General features: G+C 43.1%; 1 protein-coding gene across 3 annotated transcripts in view; it reads left to right on the plus strand.

Moving 5' to 3' along the window:
* APAF1 (apoptotic peptidase activating factor 1) overlaps nt 1–15073 on the plus strand; it is a 175986-nt gene that overhangs the window by 61584 nt on the left and 99329 nt on the right. For 2 of the 3 annotated variants that reach the window (XM_077472319.1, XM_077472318.1), the window contains exons 10-14: nt 410–541; nt 1820–1933; nt 5874–6058; nt 6437–6563; nt 11180–11305. In XM_077472319.1, the coding sequence (XP_077328445.1) occupies nt 410–541; nt 1820–1933; nt 5874–6058; nt 6437–6563; nt 11180–11305 (684 nt within the window). Of the gene's footprint in view, nt 1–409; nt 546–1819; nt 1934–5873; nt 6059–6436; nt 6564–11179; nt 11306–15073 lie in introns of those variants that run through there. The other variant, XR_013270814.1, reaches the window with a different exon arrangement.

Below are 15073 nucleotides of genomic sequence, written 5' to 3' on the forward strand. Positions count from 1 at the left end.
TAGAATATGTGTGAACAGGGCCTTACTTGACCACATGACTGCTTTTAAGACCCTCAACTTCCTAAATCGACTATTGCCATGTTAGTCAAAAATGCAGGGGAGGGGGTCATAAACACATGTTGCTTTGTTATTACTGTTGAGTCAGTCACCATCAAATAGCTGGGTGTTTCAGCCATCCCGTAACCCTGATACTAAAGGGACCATGCTAAAAAATCTCCCTGCTAGAGCATCTGCAAAATATTGTCTGTTGTATACAAACGTAATAGGATTTTTTTTTGCACCTAGGCTACTGTTTACAATATGCATTGGACAAATATTGCCGACAATATATTTAGGTTGTGAATCAAGTTCAGCTTTAATATTATTTGACTTTCCTCCTTTTTTTTTTTTTTTTCCCCCCGTTTTTCAGGCTCTCCATGCCAAACTTGTACATCAGTATCAAAAATACTATTCTCGTAAGCTTCCTACTATGGAACAAGAAGATTGTGCATACTGGTACCATTACCTAGCATACCACATGGCCCAGGCTAATATGCCTAAAGTAGGTAAATTTACAAATACATTTTAGCAGGTATACAAGGAGTCTTATTAATGGCATTAAACAATATGTGAACCTATTTTATTTCTAATGCTTATTTCTAATGCTGAGGATGTGATTAACTTTGGGTATTCTAGCTATTTAATAGTCCAAATGCTAAAGAAGCCCTCTAAATTGTGTTAGTTTAAAAAAGACCTCCACCCACAGTATGTATTTTGAAGTAAGTTCAATAAGTACTAGGATTGTCCTGTGTTTTACACCATACCAGTAATACCTACTTTTTATGTTTTAAGTATTGCATTAAATAGAAATACCATAAGCTCTAATAAAGTTGTCATCTGCTAAAATTTTATTTTAAAGCTTTAACAATCTTAATGGGATAAATAAAAATACATTTCCAGAAGTGTGAGTGTGAGTGTGTGTGTGTGTGTGTTAACCTAGACCAGTGATGGCGAACCTTGGCACTCCAGATGTTTTGGAACTACATTTCCCATGATGCTCAGGCACTCTACAGTGTAGTTGAGTATCATGGGAAATGTAGTTTCAAAACATCTGGGGTGCCAAGGTTCGCCATCACTGACCTAGACACTTGGTTATGTGATCTCTCCAGAAAGCGAGGGTCAGAGTTTAGATTTGCTGACCTTTTTTTTTTTTTTTTTTTTTTTATCGGCGTGCATGTGACCAATTCCCTAGATTTTCACACATGCAGTTAGCAGTGAAGAGAGCCTGACACAGCATTTTCTCCTGAAAAAAGGTATTTCTGATCCTTTTACCTTTTTTTTGTTTACATCTTTTCTAGGTGCCCTGTTACACTAGCTGTAATGTTTGACAGGGCACCTCCTCTCTGGGTGCACAGCCACCTGACATCGCGGCTAGCAAGGGAACGACTGCTTTGCTAGTCAGCACCTCTTTCCAGCCCTCAGTACTTTTCCAAACAAGCACCGACTTGAGGAGGGTGAGGCCGACACAGGCTAGCCTCGGCCCTGTACTGGGAGCCAGAGACAGGCGCTCGCTAGCACAACAGCTTTCTCCTTGCAAGCTGCTGTGTCCAGCAGCTGTGCACTGAGGATGAGGTGTCCTATCTGACAGTGACATGTGCTTTGTCCCATTAGGAATTGAATACTGTAAAAAAATAAAAAGCGATACTTCCATCTTACCTAGCTACACTGTAACAAACTCTAGGTTCACGTTTTGAGTATCTGTTTTAATACTTGTGTTCATTTTGTTGTATAATGTTAAAAGGTAAATAGTTTGTTTCAGATTTTTTTCCAATTTTTCCAGGACCTCTCTTCTCTTCTGTTTTCTCTGGACTGGTTAAAATCTAAGATGGGTTTATATGGGCCAGCACATCTCATTCATGAGTTTGTACGTTACCGGGACATTCTTGATAAGCAGGTAAAGCATTTCCAGCAAAGCAGATGATTGTAGAAGAGATCCAGACAATGCAGTAGACTAAATAAAGTGTAGGGAATATTAACTGAATATGAAACTGCTACAAACGTATGTTTGTGTTTAGGCATACAGTAAATTAAGTACAGGTACATAATATTGTTATTGCAAAAGGGGCATTAATTCTGCTAATAAACTCATAACCTAAAAGCTGCTTTTTTTTTTTTTTTTTCTGGCACAAGCATTTATTTTGACCTAGTGTACATGAAATATAGTTATGTTGAGAAGCTGATGTGAGCTAAATGGCAACTAAAATACTGTGAATTACAGCATTGCCTTTTAGAACAGAACATTTTTTTTTTTTTGTTATTTACTTTCATCACAAGTCCAAAAAACAAGTGATTTATGACTGTTGCCCAGAGTCCCGCAAACCATTTCTTGGTGCTCCAGTGCCAACTCTTTTCCCCAGTATAGAGAGCGTTTTTTCTCAATTCGGTAAGGCTGTTTCATCACTAATTAGCTGTTTTAGTAGTTTGCTTAGCTCCACTCACTAACCAGTTCCCTTGTTTTTTTATTTTTTTATTTTGTGGTTGGAGTTGAGCACAATTTCAGCGGACTTCTATAAGAAATACAGAATTTTGATAAGTGTGTGGTTAATACATGTAATGATTGTGTTTAGTGTTTTACTGTTTTCATGGAGAAGATGCAGAGCTTACCCGTAATGTTACTTTGGGCACTAGATTCTGCTTGGCCACTCACCCTGACACGTAATGCATTGTATTATGTTGGATGCAAGGTGTTATACAGGTCCAGGGCCCTGGTCTGCCAGCAGTGGAGCCTGATCCCCGAAGACCACTTCAGGAGTATGCCCATTCTACGGCATGAAACTGGGATAATGCCTGGCTTGTTAAATTCGGCCAAAAGTGTGATATCTGCCATGCTTAATACATAGTTTTGCTTTCAAAGCTGTCTGAAGGTGCTTGTTCTCCTAGGCATCACAGCCAAGGAGCGGAAGTGCTGATAGTTTAAAATTGGCACCATTTTCCCAGTGGTCTGTCACAGAGCTGCTGTGCCACATCCTCAGTGGCTTCACTGCATGTGTGAGTGTTATTTTGCTGCACATCTCTTGGTCGAAACCTAATTTCCCTGGCTCCCACAGTACAGTGATCTCTGAACATCTCCAGGGTTCCAGGAACACAAGGTGGTTTGAGTGGGTAGTCTCTTGCCATATGACTCTAGTACCCTCTGTTCAAAAAATTGCCTCCAGTCTGATTAACCGCCTTTGTCTGGGCACTCTGATGGCCCTTCAGCTGCACCATCTTCCTCCTATCTAGGGTGGAGTTTTTCTACCAACATGTCTGATTTAATGGGCATGATCTTGGCCGACGTACATCGTCGTGTGCCGGTCGGGAACTGGTTAAACATGAATTATTGGCAAAGTAGTACACATTAGCACTTTGTGATAAGATTTATTTACCTATTAATTTTAAAAAACAGACAGTGCACGATTTTTTGTTTTCTAGTTTGTATTTATTCCGTATTGGAAAATAGTGGGAGTGGTAGTCTAAGATCTGGGTCTGGCATGAAGCACAGTTTCTTTTTGGCTTAATGCACAAGAAAAATAGGGGCTTAAGGAGATCCCCCAACCCTTTGTCCGCTGGTATTCCTTGACACAGGAATATACTCTACGGGGACCATTAATATCTTGTCAAGACAAGAATTCACCACAAAGGACCATCCATTTCTGTAGAAAACCTTCCTCAATAGGTTACAGAGGAGCAAAGAGCTTAACAGGGTTGGGTCAGTCCCCAAGAGGGGTTACGTTGGGAAGGTCTTACCAAGATTGGGCAATTTTAGGGAACCCATGTGGCATATAAACAAGTGCAAATAGTGTCGAAAAGCATAGCAACTACTGTACTGAAAGTGATCCAAAAAATTTTTTGAACAGAAAAAACCCTAAACAAACATGTTATACTTATCTGCTATGTGCAGTGGTTTTGCACAAAGCAACCCCAATCTTCCTTTTCTATGATCCCTCGCCTGCGCTCCTGGCCCCTCCCTTCTGCCGAGTGCTCCCAGAGCAAGCAGTTTGCTCTGGGGGCACGCGAGCTGAGCTGCGGCTCCACCCCGTCCCCTCTCTTCCCATGGACTAACAGACTTTGACAGCAGCGGGCCAATGGTGCCCACTACTGTCTCTCAGCCAATCGGAAGGGAGAAATTAGGACAACCGAGTCTTTTGTACAACATTGTTGGATCGAGATGGGGCTCAAATAAGTATTAGGGGGGCTGCTGCACACAGAAGGTTTTTTTATCTGAATAGCTTTCGTCTCTTAATTTATTCTGAGCATGCATGGCACTTTGTCTGTCGGAATTTAAATGATCAGATTTTGTTGTCGTAAAATTTTAGATGCTGCTCTCAAACTTTGTTCGTCGGAAATTCCGATGTAAAAAGTCAGATGGAGCCCACAAAAGATCGGATTTTCCGACCACACGTTCCAATCGCACATTTTCCATCGGAAAGTCCGACTGTGTGTTCAGGGCATTAGAGGCCATAACCTGTATAGAGCCTTTCCTACAATTACACAAGGATAAGGCTGTCCTGTGACCGAAAGCCTCTTTCTTCTTCCCTAAGGTGGTTTCCTCCCCCTACTACAACCAGGACATCGTCCTTGCCTCCTTTCTTGTCCTGCTTAAAACATCCTAAGGAAATTTCTTTCCACTGTCATGACATGGAAAAAGATGTGAAAGTCTACCTCCTGGCTACATCATCTTTGAGACAGTCTGATTCCCTCTCTGTTATTCCTGAGTGTTCCCACAGGGGGCTTCCTGCTCCATGCTATATCATTGCTAGTTGGATTAGACAAGTCATCATTTGAGGTCTGATCTAAAGGATAGGGTTTCCCCTTTTCTGTATCAGATCTGTTGGTGCTTTATGGGCTTTTAAGCATCAGGCCTCTGTTTCTCAGATTTGCAACACTTTTCGGTTTGCACATTTAAGTTTTTTACCAGGTAGATGTTTAGGGGAGTTTGATGCCATTTTAGGGCATAAGGTGCTACAAGATGCTCTCTGAATTCTGTTGAGCCCTTCTTGACCCATTTGTTACATGGGTCTATTAACGTAATAATAATAATATTACTCTGTCACCCTTTGATTGGACTGCTCTTGGACATCCTTTGAATAAAGACTAAAGCTCCTGTGTCCTGTACTGTATTAATAATAAAATAGGATTTTTGACATGCTGATAAAATCCATTTCTTGGAGTGCATACATATAAGAGATGTCCCTGAAGCTGGTTGGTCAAAGACTATAAGGATGATATAAAAAATTATTGAACTGCACTAGAAATATTGGTTTATACATTAATGAACAAATGACATTATGGACTAATATTAGACAGTCCCAATACAAGTGATGTTCACAAGTGCTCATGCTCAAATATACATCCGTGCTCAGACTGGGTGCCCCACATAGTTGTGCCCTCGCCCCTAGGTGTTGACCAACTATCCAAATAAAGATTGTTGTGCTAACTCAAAAAAAATATATAAATAAAAAAAATAAAATGGAGCCGCTGTACTAACAATCCAATGTAAATACATCAATCTTCCCTGCTGTGCTATTGTGTTCCGCCATAACACTCTGGTCAGCGCTCTCAGCCGTTGGCTGAGAGCTCTGATCGGGAGCAGGTCGACTGCTGGTTTTCCAGCATGCTTGTCCAACAGAAGCCGGTCGAACCGACTGCTGTACACACTGACCGAATGACAGCTGTTTTTTATTGATCCGGCGAGTTATAATGCGATTATAGTAAAGACATATGTAAAGGCATTTTGAGTCAACTCTGTGTTTATCTGTAGTTAGGCATTACATTTAAAACAACATATTTTTGCCTTACCATTTCATAGAAATGTATGTTTGTTTTATTTTAACGTTTTTGTTTGAATTTTACAGGACAGCAAAACACGGGAAGATTTTCAAGAGTTTCTGTCTGTGAATGGCCATCTCCTGGGACAGAATTCTCACATAAACCTCATTCAGTTGGGTCTTTCTCAGGCTGATGACTCCATGGTATACAAGCAATCTATTTGCCAAGCCAAGAATGAGCTTCAGCATGGAGCACTCTATGTGAACTGGATGTAAGTATTGAACACAAGATGACCTATTGAACATGGATGTAAAATTCCCATTTACACAGCCATGTGTTAGTACATATCGATCACAGGTAGGATCTAAAAAAAGCTTCAACTTGGTTTGACTGGCAAATCCTACCTGTACAGCTAAGCAGTAAAAGCTCCATTTTGCAACACACTGTAACAATGCCACATTCATTTTCAACAGAGTTGAATGGGAGAAATATCTGTGGGGAAATGTTTCAGATGAAGTGTAAATACTTGTTTGACATAGATAATTGTAAAGCTGCAGAAAAAATGTGTACCAAAAGACTGAAATGTGCATTTCCAATTCATCTGTGGTCTTGAATGTTAAATTAATCGAAATGACCCTTTGATTTTCAGAAACAAACAAACTATGAAGAACTTGGCCAGCCTGGCAGTGCGCCCTCACACAGAGGCAGTGTATAATGCGTGCTTTTCCCATGACAGACAGAAAATTGCATCCTGTGGAGCTGATAAAACCTTACAGGTAACTGGTCATGACGCTGGGTGGGTGTCATTTTTTATAATCAAATACACAGCAGGTTTCTTCTTTTTGTGAGAGATACTGCTTTTTAGAAATTAAAAGGTCTGTTAAGGCAGATCTTCACCTTTAAACTAGGTCTTGTATTGCCCTGCCCCTGTCCCTCTCACAATTGGATATACAGTGCATCCAGAAAGTATTCAGAGTTTCACTTTTTCCACATTTTGTTGTGTTATAGCCTTATTCCAAAATAGATAAAATTTATTATTTTCCTCCCAAAATTCTACAAACAATACCTCATAATGACAATGTGAAAGAAATCTTTGCAAATTTATTAAAAGTAAAAAAACAAAAAAAAAAAACACATATACATAAGTATTCACAGCCTTTGCCATGACACGCCTCAGTAAAAGGCACATGACAGCCCGCCTGGAGTTTGCCAAAAGGCACTTGAAGGACTCTGACCATGAGAGACAAAATTCTCTGATCTGATGAAACAAAGATTGAACTCTTTGGCCTGAATGGCAAGTGTCATGTCTGGAATAAACCAGGCACCACCGCTCATCGCCTGGCCAATACCATCCCTACAGTGAAGCATGGTGGTGGCAGCATGATTCTGTGATGTTTTTCAGTGGCAGGAGGTGGTGTGGAAGACTAGTCAGGATTGAGATACAGATGAATGCAGCAATGTACAGAGACATCCTTGAGAGTGTTCTGGACCTTAGACTGGAGCAAAGGTTTATCTTCCAACAGGACAACGACCCTAAACTTACAGACAAGATAACAAAGGACTGGCTATGTGACAACTCTTTAAATGTCCTTGAGTAGCCCAGATTTGAACTCGATTGAACATCTCAAAAATCTGAAAATAACTGTGCACTGACGCTCCCCAGATGGAGCTTGAGAGGTCCTGCAAAGAAGAATGGTGTACCAAGCGTGTTGCATCATACTCAAAAAGATTTGAGACTGTAATTGGTGCCAAAGGTGCTTCAACAAAGTATTGAGCAAAGGCTGGGAATTTTTTTATTTTATTTTTTATTTTTTTTTATAAATTTGTAAAGATTTGAAACCACTTTTTTCACGTTGTCATTTAGAGGGCATTGTTTGTAGAATTTTGAAGAAAATAATGACTTTAATCCATTTTGGAATTAGGCTGTAACATAACAAAATGTGGAAAGAGTGAAGCGCTGTGAATACTTTCAGATGCACTGAAATAAAAAAATTTTTCCCCCCCGACCATTCTGCAGCAGGGCTATGTGTCCCATTGAGCCCTGCAGGATATATGCATGGGCATGGGATGCCCCCAGAACATTTGTGCATGCACAGCTTTCCCTACTCATGTGTAAAGACAGCTGTTATTAGAGACTTGAAACGTTCTTTGCACATGTATAGGAAATCTGCTGGCCTCCCCTCCCCTCGGATTAACAATACTGCTGTTTAAAGGTATCCCTGAGCTCCTTCATGCAGAATGGAGACACTGTAACACATCAGGAGTGTTACTGGCCAGATTACCAGGTGAAAACCGAAGGGAAAAAGCCTACAAAAATTAAAACTAATGCAGCCACCACATCTAATGACTGGTAGGCTGTAATATATTACATTTTTGGCTTTGCGTTTAGTACCAATTTAAATTTGGAATTGTTTTTTTAGGTTTTAATGTTTTGTTGCAATGTTACAGGATAGCACTTTACCAGAGAGATATTTTTCTGTGAATGAAGACACACAGAAATATTGTGAAACTATGAAGACATTGCGCCTTTCCCTCTGAAGAACAATGTGGCAAATTGCTTTTCAGAAAGCATTTGACAGGCAGCGAAAAGGCATTATGTTGCCTTCTCACCACCTCTTTTAACTTCTAAAACCCTGTACACCATGGGGCAGTTACAGCACAGCCCTATTTAGTTAAATAGATCATGTCCAGCAGGGTGAACATCTTTGCCACACCACAGTGCACAGCATCATGGCGTTGGCTTTGATACACCCACATCCATTGCAGCTTAACCACTTGCCAATTGTCAGATCTCAGTGATGTCAATTTGAATGACAATTGCGTGATCATTCAACACTGTACCCAAACATAATTTTTAGCATTTTTTTGAGACTGAGCTTTCTTTTGGTGGTATTTAATCACCACTGTTTTTTTTTTTTTTTATATATTTAGCAAAAAATAAAACAATAAAAGACAAATGTTGAAAAAAGTTTTCTGCGTTTCTGTTATAAAATTAGTTAAAATTTTTAGCGTGAGAGGACTGCCGATAACCGGCAAATACTGTTTACGCTGTGATTGGACATAGCTGGTCTCATGGTAAAGAGCTGCTGTGATTGGCTCTTTACCCCGATCTGTGATCAGCTGTGTCCAAAGGACAGAGCGATCCCAGATCCCTGTCGATGCGTGATCTCAGGAGGACGTCCATAGACTCCTTCCCGGCAATGTTAGCCCACACTGTAGTCGTCTTTAGGCTATAGTGCGGGAGGTGGTTAAAGAGTATGTAAACCAAACATTTCATTTTCCAGATATGTGCCTGCTGTACCATGTACTTGTATGAAAAAGTATCCTGTTCTTTTTTGTATTGCTTCCTTTGTGTGAAATCCCTGGTGTCCCTGCCAGTCCCTCTGCTTTTCTATTAAAAACTGAACGTGGTCAGTTCTGTAGCTATGCTGGGAACTCGGCCTGCTCTCCTCCAATGATCAGACTTGACCTGACATGGCCCCCTTACGGCACGGCCTTATACTAGGAAGATCAGTGTGCTGCTGCTGCTTCTCCTCCCCAGCTCTTATGCAGCTGAGAACAGAGGGAATGTGATCACTTATAAATAAAGGGGAAAAAAATAGTTATGTGTGTGGTGGTTGTCTGTTTTTTCTTTTTGTGGTTTATTTATTTATTTATTTTTTTAATATACAAATTTATTAAATGGGTTGTTTTACAAAGTGACGGTTTACATAGCAAGAAAAATTCAAATTGTACCGGTGCTCAGATTTACCCCCCTTCTGTCCTTTTATTATAGGTACGCTGCAATCCCAATCTAAATCCCCCACCTTGAGGGCTAAAGTGAATTATAAAATATATATTGGATTGCGCATCCCCAACCAATGTGGATAATTTTGGATATACTGGTGCCAAAACTTACTAAGTTATTACTGTGCCACCTTAGTACCATATAAACTCCTCAAAGTATATACAAAACCATATATTATAGCAACATATATATTTTCAAAATTATCGTCCTTCATATGCAATGGTTATTTCAACAACTCCAACTGTGTCTTCTTAATCCACGTTCATCTTCTAATGAAAAAATCTGCATGTGTCACCAAAGAAAAACCAAGTCTGTTCCACCATCACCCAGCAGAATGGCCACTCACCAGATGTCACCAACCAGTAAGCCTTCGGTTCATTCAATGGATAACCAAACCTCAATGTACTTCTCTCGTTAGCAATTCCTCAATGCCCGTATATTCATACAAATTTAAATACAACCAATATAGTGTATTCATCTTGATTCATTTTAATGTTTTTAATGATTTTCTATTAAAGATGAAACGGTTTTACACTATATTGGTTCTATTTAATTTTGTATAAATATACGGACATTGAGGAATTGCTAACGAGAGAAGTACATTGATGATTGGTTATCCGTTGAATGAACCGAATGCTTACTGGTTGGTGATATCTGGTGGGTGGCCATTCTGCTGGTTGATGGTGGCACGGACTTGGTTTTTCTTTGGCGCATGCGGATTTCTTCATTAGAAGATGAATGGGAATTAAGATGACACAGTTGGAGTTGTTGAAATAACCATTGCATATGAAGGACGATAATTTTGAAAATATATTGTTTTGTATACACTTTGGGGAGTTTATATGGTACTAAGGTGGCACAGTGATAACTTAGTAAATTTTGGCACCAGTATATCCAAAATTATCCACATTGGTTGGGGAGGCGCAATCCCCCAATATATATTGTATAAATGACGGTTTACATACACTTTAAAGGGAGCAATTTGGGGTGGTAAAAACACAGAATCATGTCAGCAGATGAAAATCAAAGAAATAAAACCTAAAAAAGAAAATGAATACAGCTATAACATCTAAGAAATAGCCAACTGCAATATAATGTTTGCTTTTGGGTTCAATCGCATCACTTTAAATCACATATAACATTCTATTCTTAGATGTGCACATCTATCAAAAAAACATAAGAATGAGCACTACACTGAATCTTTTTGCTGACAAGATTTCACAATATCACTTTCAGCACTGCCAATACATTTAATGGATATACGATAATAATTTCAGCATATGATTGGAAGATATTATTAAAGTAATCCCAGAAAAATAAGATGCCTACAACACAAAATCATATAAGCTGAGCCATGCTTTATTTAGAAGCCTCTTAATAGATGTCTTCCTGGTGTGAAAGATGGTGATATTCATGTATAATCTGATCTCAGAGCTAATTTGGTGGGTAAACATAACCCCTCTGCATGTGAAATCCAAGCTTTTTTCTCGCATGTACTCGTAGAATAGCGTGCAGGGTCTGAGCCAATGTTATGAGATGCCTAGTGGAGATGTTGCCAGCTGGCAGGACAGCTAAACAAGGCTTCTGTTCTCTGTTTGCTGCCAGGTCTTTAAAAGTGAAACCGGGGAGAACCTACTACATATAGAGGCTCATGAGGATGAAGTGCTGTGCTGTGCGTTTTCTGCTGATGACAGATTTATCGCAACCTGCTCAGGAGACAAGAAAGTGAAGGTGAGTTCTTGCTCCATATATAAAGTATATGATCATATCTATCTTTAATTAAACAGTGAAACTTTCTTATTGTATTGTTTGGGGAAAAAAATATGCATTGTACCTCAGAAGTATTTCCAGGTTCATCATTAAATCAAAGCTATGGATTTTTTCATTCTGTTAGCACTTGTTGCAATTTTGTGTGTATGTATACTGTATCACTGAAACTAGCTGTTTTTGCTTTCCTGCTGGCCAGAATATATGATGGATGGATTCGCTGGCTAATAGGAAGGAACAGGGGTGTAGTTTACTGACAGCTGTGCAAGCTTTTAGAGCCCTTTCACACTGAAAGCGCCCGGGCATCGGCGGTAAAACGCCGCTATTTTTAGCGGTGCTTTGCCATCATTTTAGCGGCGCTATTCGGCCGCCAGCAGGGAGGTTTTAACCCTTTTTCAGCCGCTAGTGGGGGTTAAAACCTCCCTGCTGGCGGCCGAATAGCGCCGCTAAAATGATGGCAAAGCACCGCTAAAAATAGCGGCGTTTTACCGCCGATGCCCGGGCGCTTTCAGTGTGAAAGGGCTCTAAAAGCTGCTGCTGCCATCCGTACAGCGACGCTGCGCAGAGCTCCAGTGTGAAAGCACTTGGACTTTCACACTAGGTTTGCAGCTGAAACTTTTTACAGGTGCTAATTTTAGCGCAAAAAACGCATGAAAAACACCTCCAGTGGGAAAGGGTCTTAGTAGACTGGCGCTGAATATGTGTATAGTGCTTGCTGTCTATCACAGAGCCAAGTTTAAAATCCTTTGGGGTACACTTTAACCACTTAAGCCCTGGACCATTTTGCTGGCTTAAGACCAGAGCACTTTTTGCGATTCGGCACTGCGACACTTTAACTGACAATTGCGCGGTCATTCGACGTGGCTCCCAAACAAAATTGACTTATTTTTTTTCCCCACAAATAGAGCTTTCTTTTGGTGGTATTTGATCACCTCTGCGGTTTTTATTTTTTGCGCTATAAACAAAAAAAGCAACAATTTTGAAAAAAACAATTTTTTTTACTTTTTGCTATAATAAATATCCCCAAAAAATATATAAAAAAAACATTTTTTTCCTCAGTTTAGGCCGATATGTATTCTTCTACATATTTTTGGTAAAAAAAATCGCAATAAGCGACTATTGAATGGTTGGCGCAAAAGTTATAGCGTTTACAAAATAGGGGATAGTTTTATGCCATTTTTATTAATAATTTTTTTTTTTACTAGTAATGGCGGCGATCAGCGATCTTATTATTTTATTTTTTTATTTTTTTTCTTGTGACAGCGACATTATGGCGGACGCGTCGTACATTTTTGGGACCATTGTCATTTATACAGCAATCAGTGCTATACAAATGCACTGATTCCAGTGTAAATGACACTGACAGTGAAGGGGTTAACCAGGGGTGGCAGTGTAGGGGTTAAATGTGTCCTAGGGGCGCGTTTATAACTGTGGGGGCGTGGCTGTGATTTACAGAACACTGATCTCTGCTCCAATCACAGAGAGCAGAGATCAGTGTCACTTGTTGCTAGGCAGAACGGGGAGATGCTGTTTACATTGGCATCTCCCTGTTCTCCCTCCCCGTGAGACGATCGCGGGTATCCCTGTGGCGATTGAGTCCCGACATGCACACACGCGATGGCACGGGGGCAATTTCAAATGGACGTACCTGTACGCCAATTTGCCTGTCCGTGCCATTCTGCTGACATACATCGTTGTGCGCCGGCCGGGTAGCGGTTAAGTTAAACCCATTACAAGTCTGGAAAATTCAAACTAATTGTATGATGGAAAAAACTGACACTGCAGACAAAGCATATTTTGGTATATAAATGTGTTCATAAACACTCATTGAGGGGGGGCGTGTCCGGCAGCCGACCTGGAAGGACGCACATTGTGAGTGCTCTCCTCCAGCCCGCCGCTACAAGGCACTAATTCGGGGACTCACCTGCGCCTTATGGGGAGATCGCGGGCCACTCGTTCCTCCTCACTCCGGGGAACGCCTCAGCCCCTGCCGGGACCCGCCGCGGCCTTCAAAAACTACTTCCAGCCGCCCGAGGCCTTGCCGGGCGGAGGAAGCAAGATGGCGCCGGACGGCGCGGAGCCTCACAGACGGACTCCTCCGGCCCCCTCTGACCTCCGGACGGATGCCGCACATCAGCCCCCGCTCCCCCGGAGCCCGCGGGGGAGCGGGAAGCCTTCTATCACCCCTCGGACCCTGCTCTGGACTGCCAGGAGGCCCCGGATGGGCCGGCCAGGGATCCTCTCCTCGCGCTAGGCCGCAATGACAAGATGGCGCGGATCGGGCGCCCGGCGTCCTCCCAGGTATGCCAGCCCTCTCCCCTGCCTGCAACCGCACAGCCCCTGTCCCAGCCTGCCTTTTCCCAGGACGTTTTGCAGGGCAGGCAATGTTCAGGAGAGGCCACCCAGGGTTCCCCATCTCCCACTCCCCCCTCTGTGCCCTGGGGGGAGCGGGCCACGGATCCACCACCCTCCCTGCTGTATACCCAGTGCTCAGAGGCCTTCCCCCGCCTTCTCCGCTCAGCTCCTCTCCCGAGCACGGCCCTCAGCTCATCCCTGTCCCCCACATCCCTGGGCATTTTGGAGGACTCTCGGGAGTGCTCGGACTGTCTCCCTAGTGGGGATGCTGGAACGCCCCCGGCGGCTGTGGGGGGGGCCCCGGTGACATGGCCGCGGCCTGCCTCTCCTAAGGCGCAGAGGCCCCCCCGTTCTCGGGACTCTAGCGAAGTCAGGGTCCGCTCAGATGTCACCCCCTCCTATGCCCAGGTGGCCCGGGCCCCTGGCCGCCTCCGAGGAACTGCCCAACTGGACCCCTCACCCTGCCCCCCCCATGCTACCTCCTGGGCTGACCCCAGGGGACCTCTGCCATCGTGGCCCCCCTCTCCCACCCGGGAACTGCAGCGGGGTGAGCCGCCTCTCCACTCTCCGCCCTCCTTGCCTTCATCCCAATGCCATGAGGCCGTCCGCCCTGACTGGCAGATATACCTGCAATCTATGCCGACGAAAGAGGACTTTAAACAGCTTATTACAGAGGTACAGGCCACTTGCCGCGCTGAGATCCAGTCCCTGCACACTGGCCTCAAACATCTATCTGACCGTGTGGAGATGGTGGAAGAGGAGGTCCAGGAGACCAAGCTGGCGGTCCATCGTGCTCAGGTGGAGACCTCGGACCACCGCCTCCTGCTTCGGGATATGCAACGCCACGTGGAAGACCTCGACAATAGAGGCCGCAGAAACAACATCCGTATTCGCGGCCTGCCTGAGTCGGAGGGCGCCGAGGACCTTCAGTCTTCACTGCAAACGCTATTCAACGAGATGTTGGGGGAAGACCCGGACAAGCACATTGAAATGGATAGAGCCCATCGGGCCCTGAGACCCAAAGGCCCGGCCTCCAAACACAGGGACGTTATCTGCAGAATTCACTCCTTCTCGCTCAAGGAAGACATTATGCGCAAGTCCCGCACCATCCGAAATCTGGCCTTCGATAACTCACCGATTCAGCTTTACCCGGACCTCTCCTGGATCACGCTCCAAAAACGGAGGCTGTTGCAGCCTCTTCTCAGAGCCCTGCAAGATGAGCACGTTCTATACAGATGGGGCTTCCCCTTCAGCCTGACCGCGAGACACCAAGGAAAGTCGGCAACTCTCCGCTATCCGGAAGATCTTGTCCCCTTTTGTGACACTCTTGACATCCCTGTCCCTCATCTGCCTGATTGGGATCTGGTCGCCTCTCCC

This window comes from Lithobates pipiens, unplaced genomic scaffold, assembly GCF_037356315.1.
Source record: "Lithobates pipiens isolate NorthernLeopardFrog02 unplaced genomic scaffold, aLitPip1_a1.2 Scaffold_8, whole genome shotgun sequence".
In the NCBI taxonomy this organism is placed as follows: domain Eukaryota; kingdom Metazoa; phylum Chordata; class Amphibia; order Anura; family Ranidae; genus Lithobates; species Lithobates pipiens.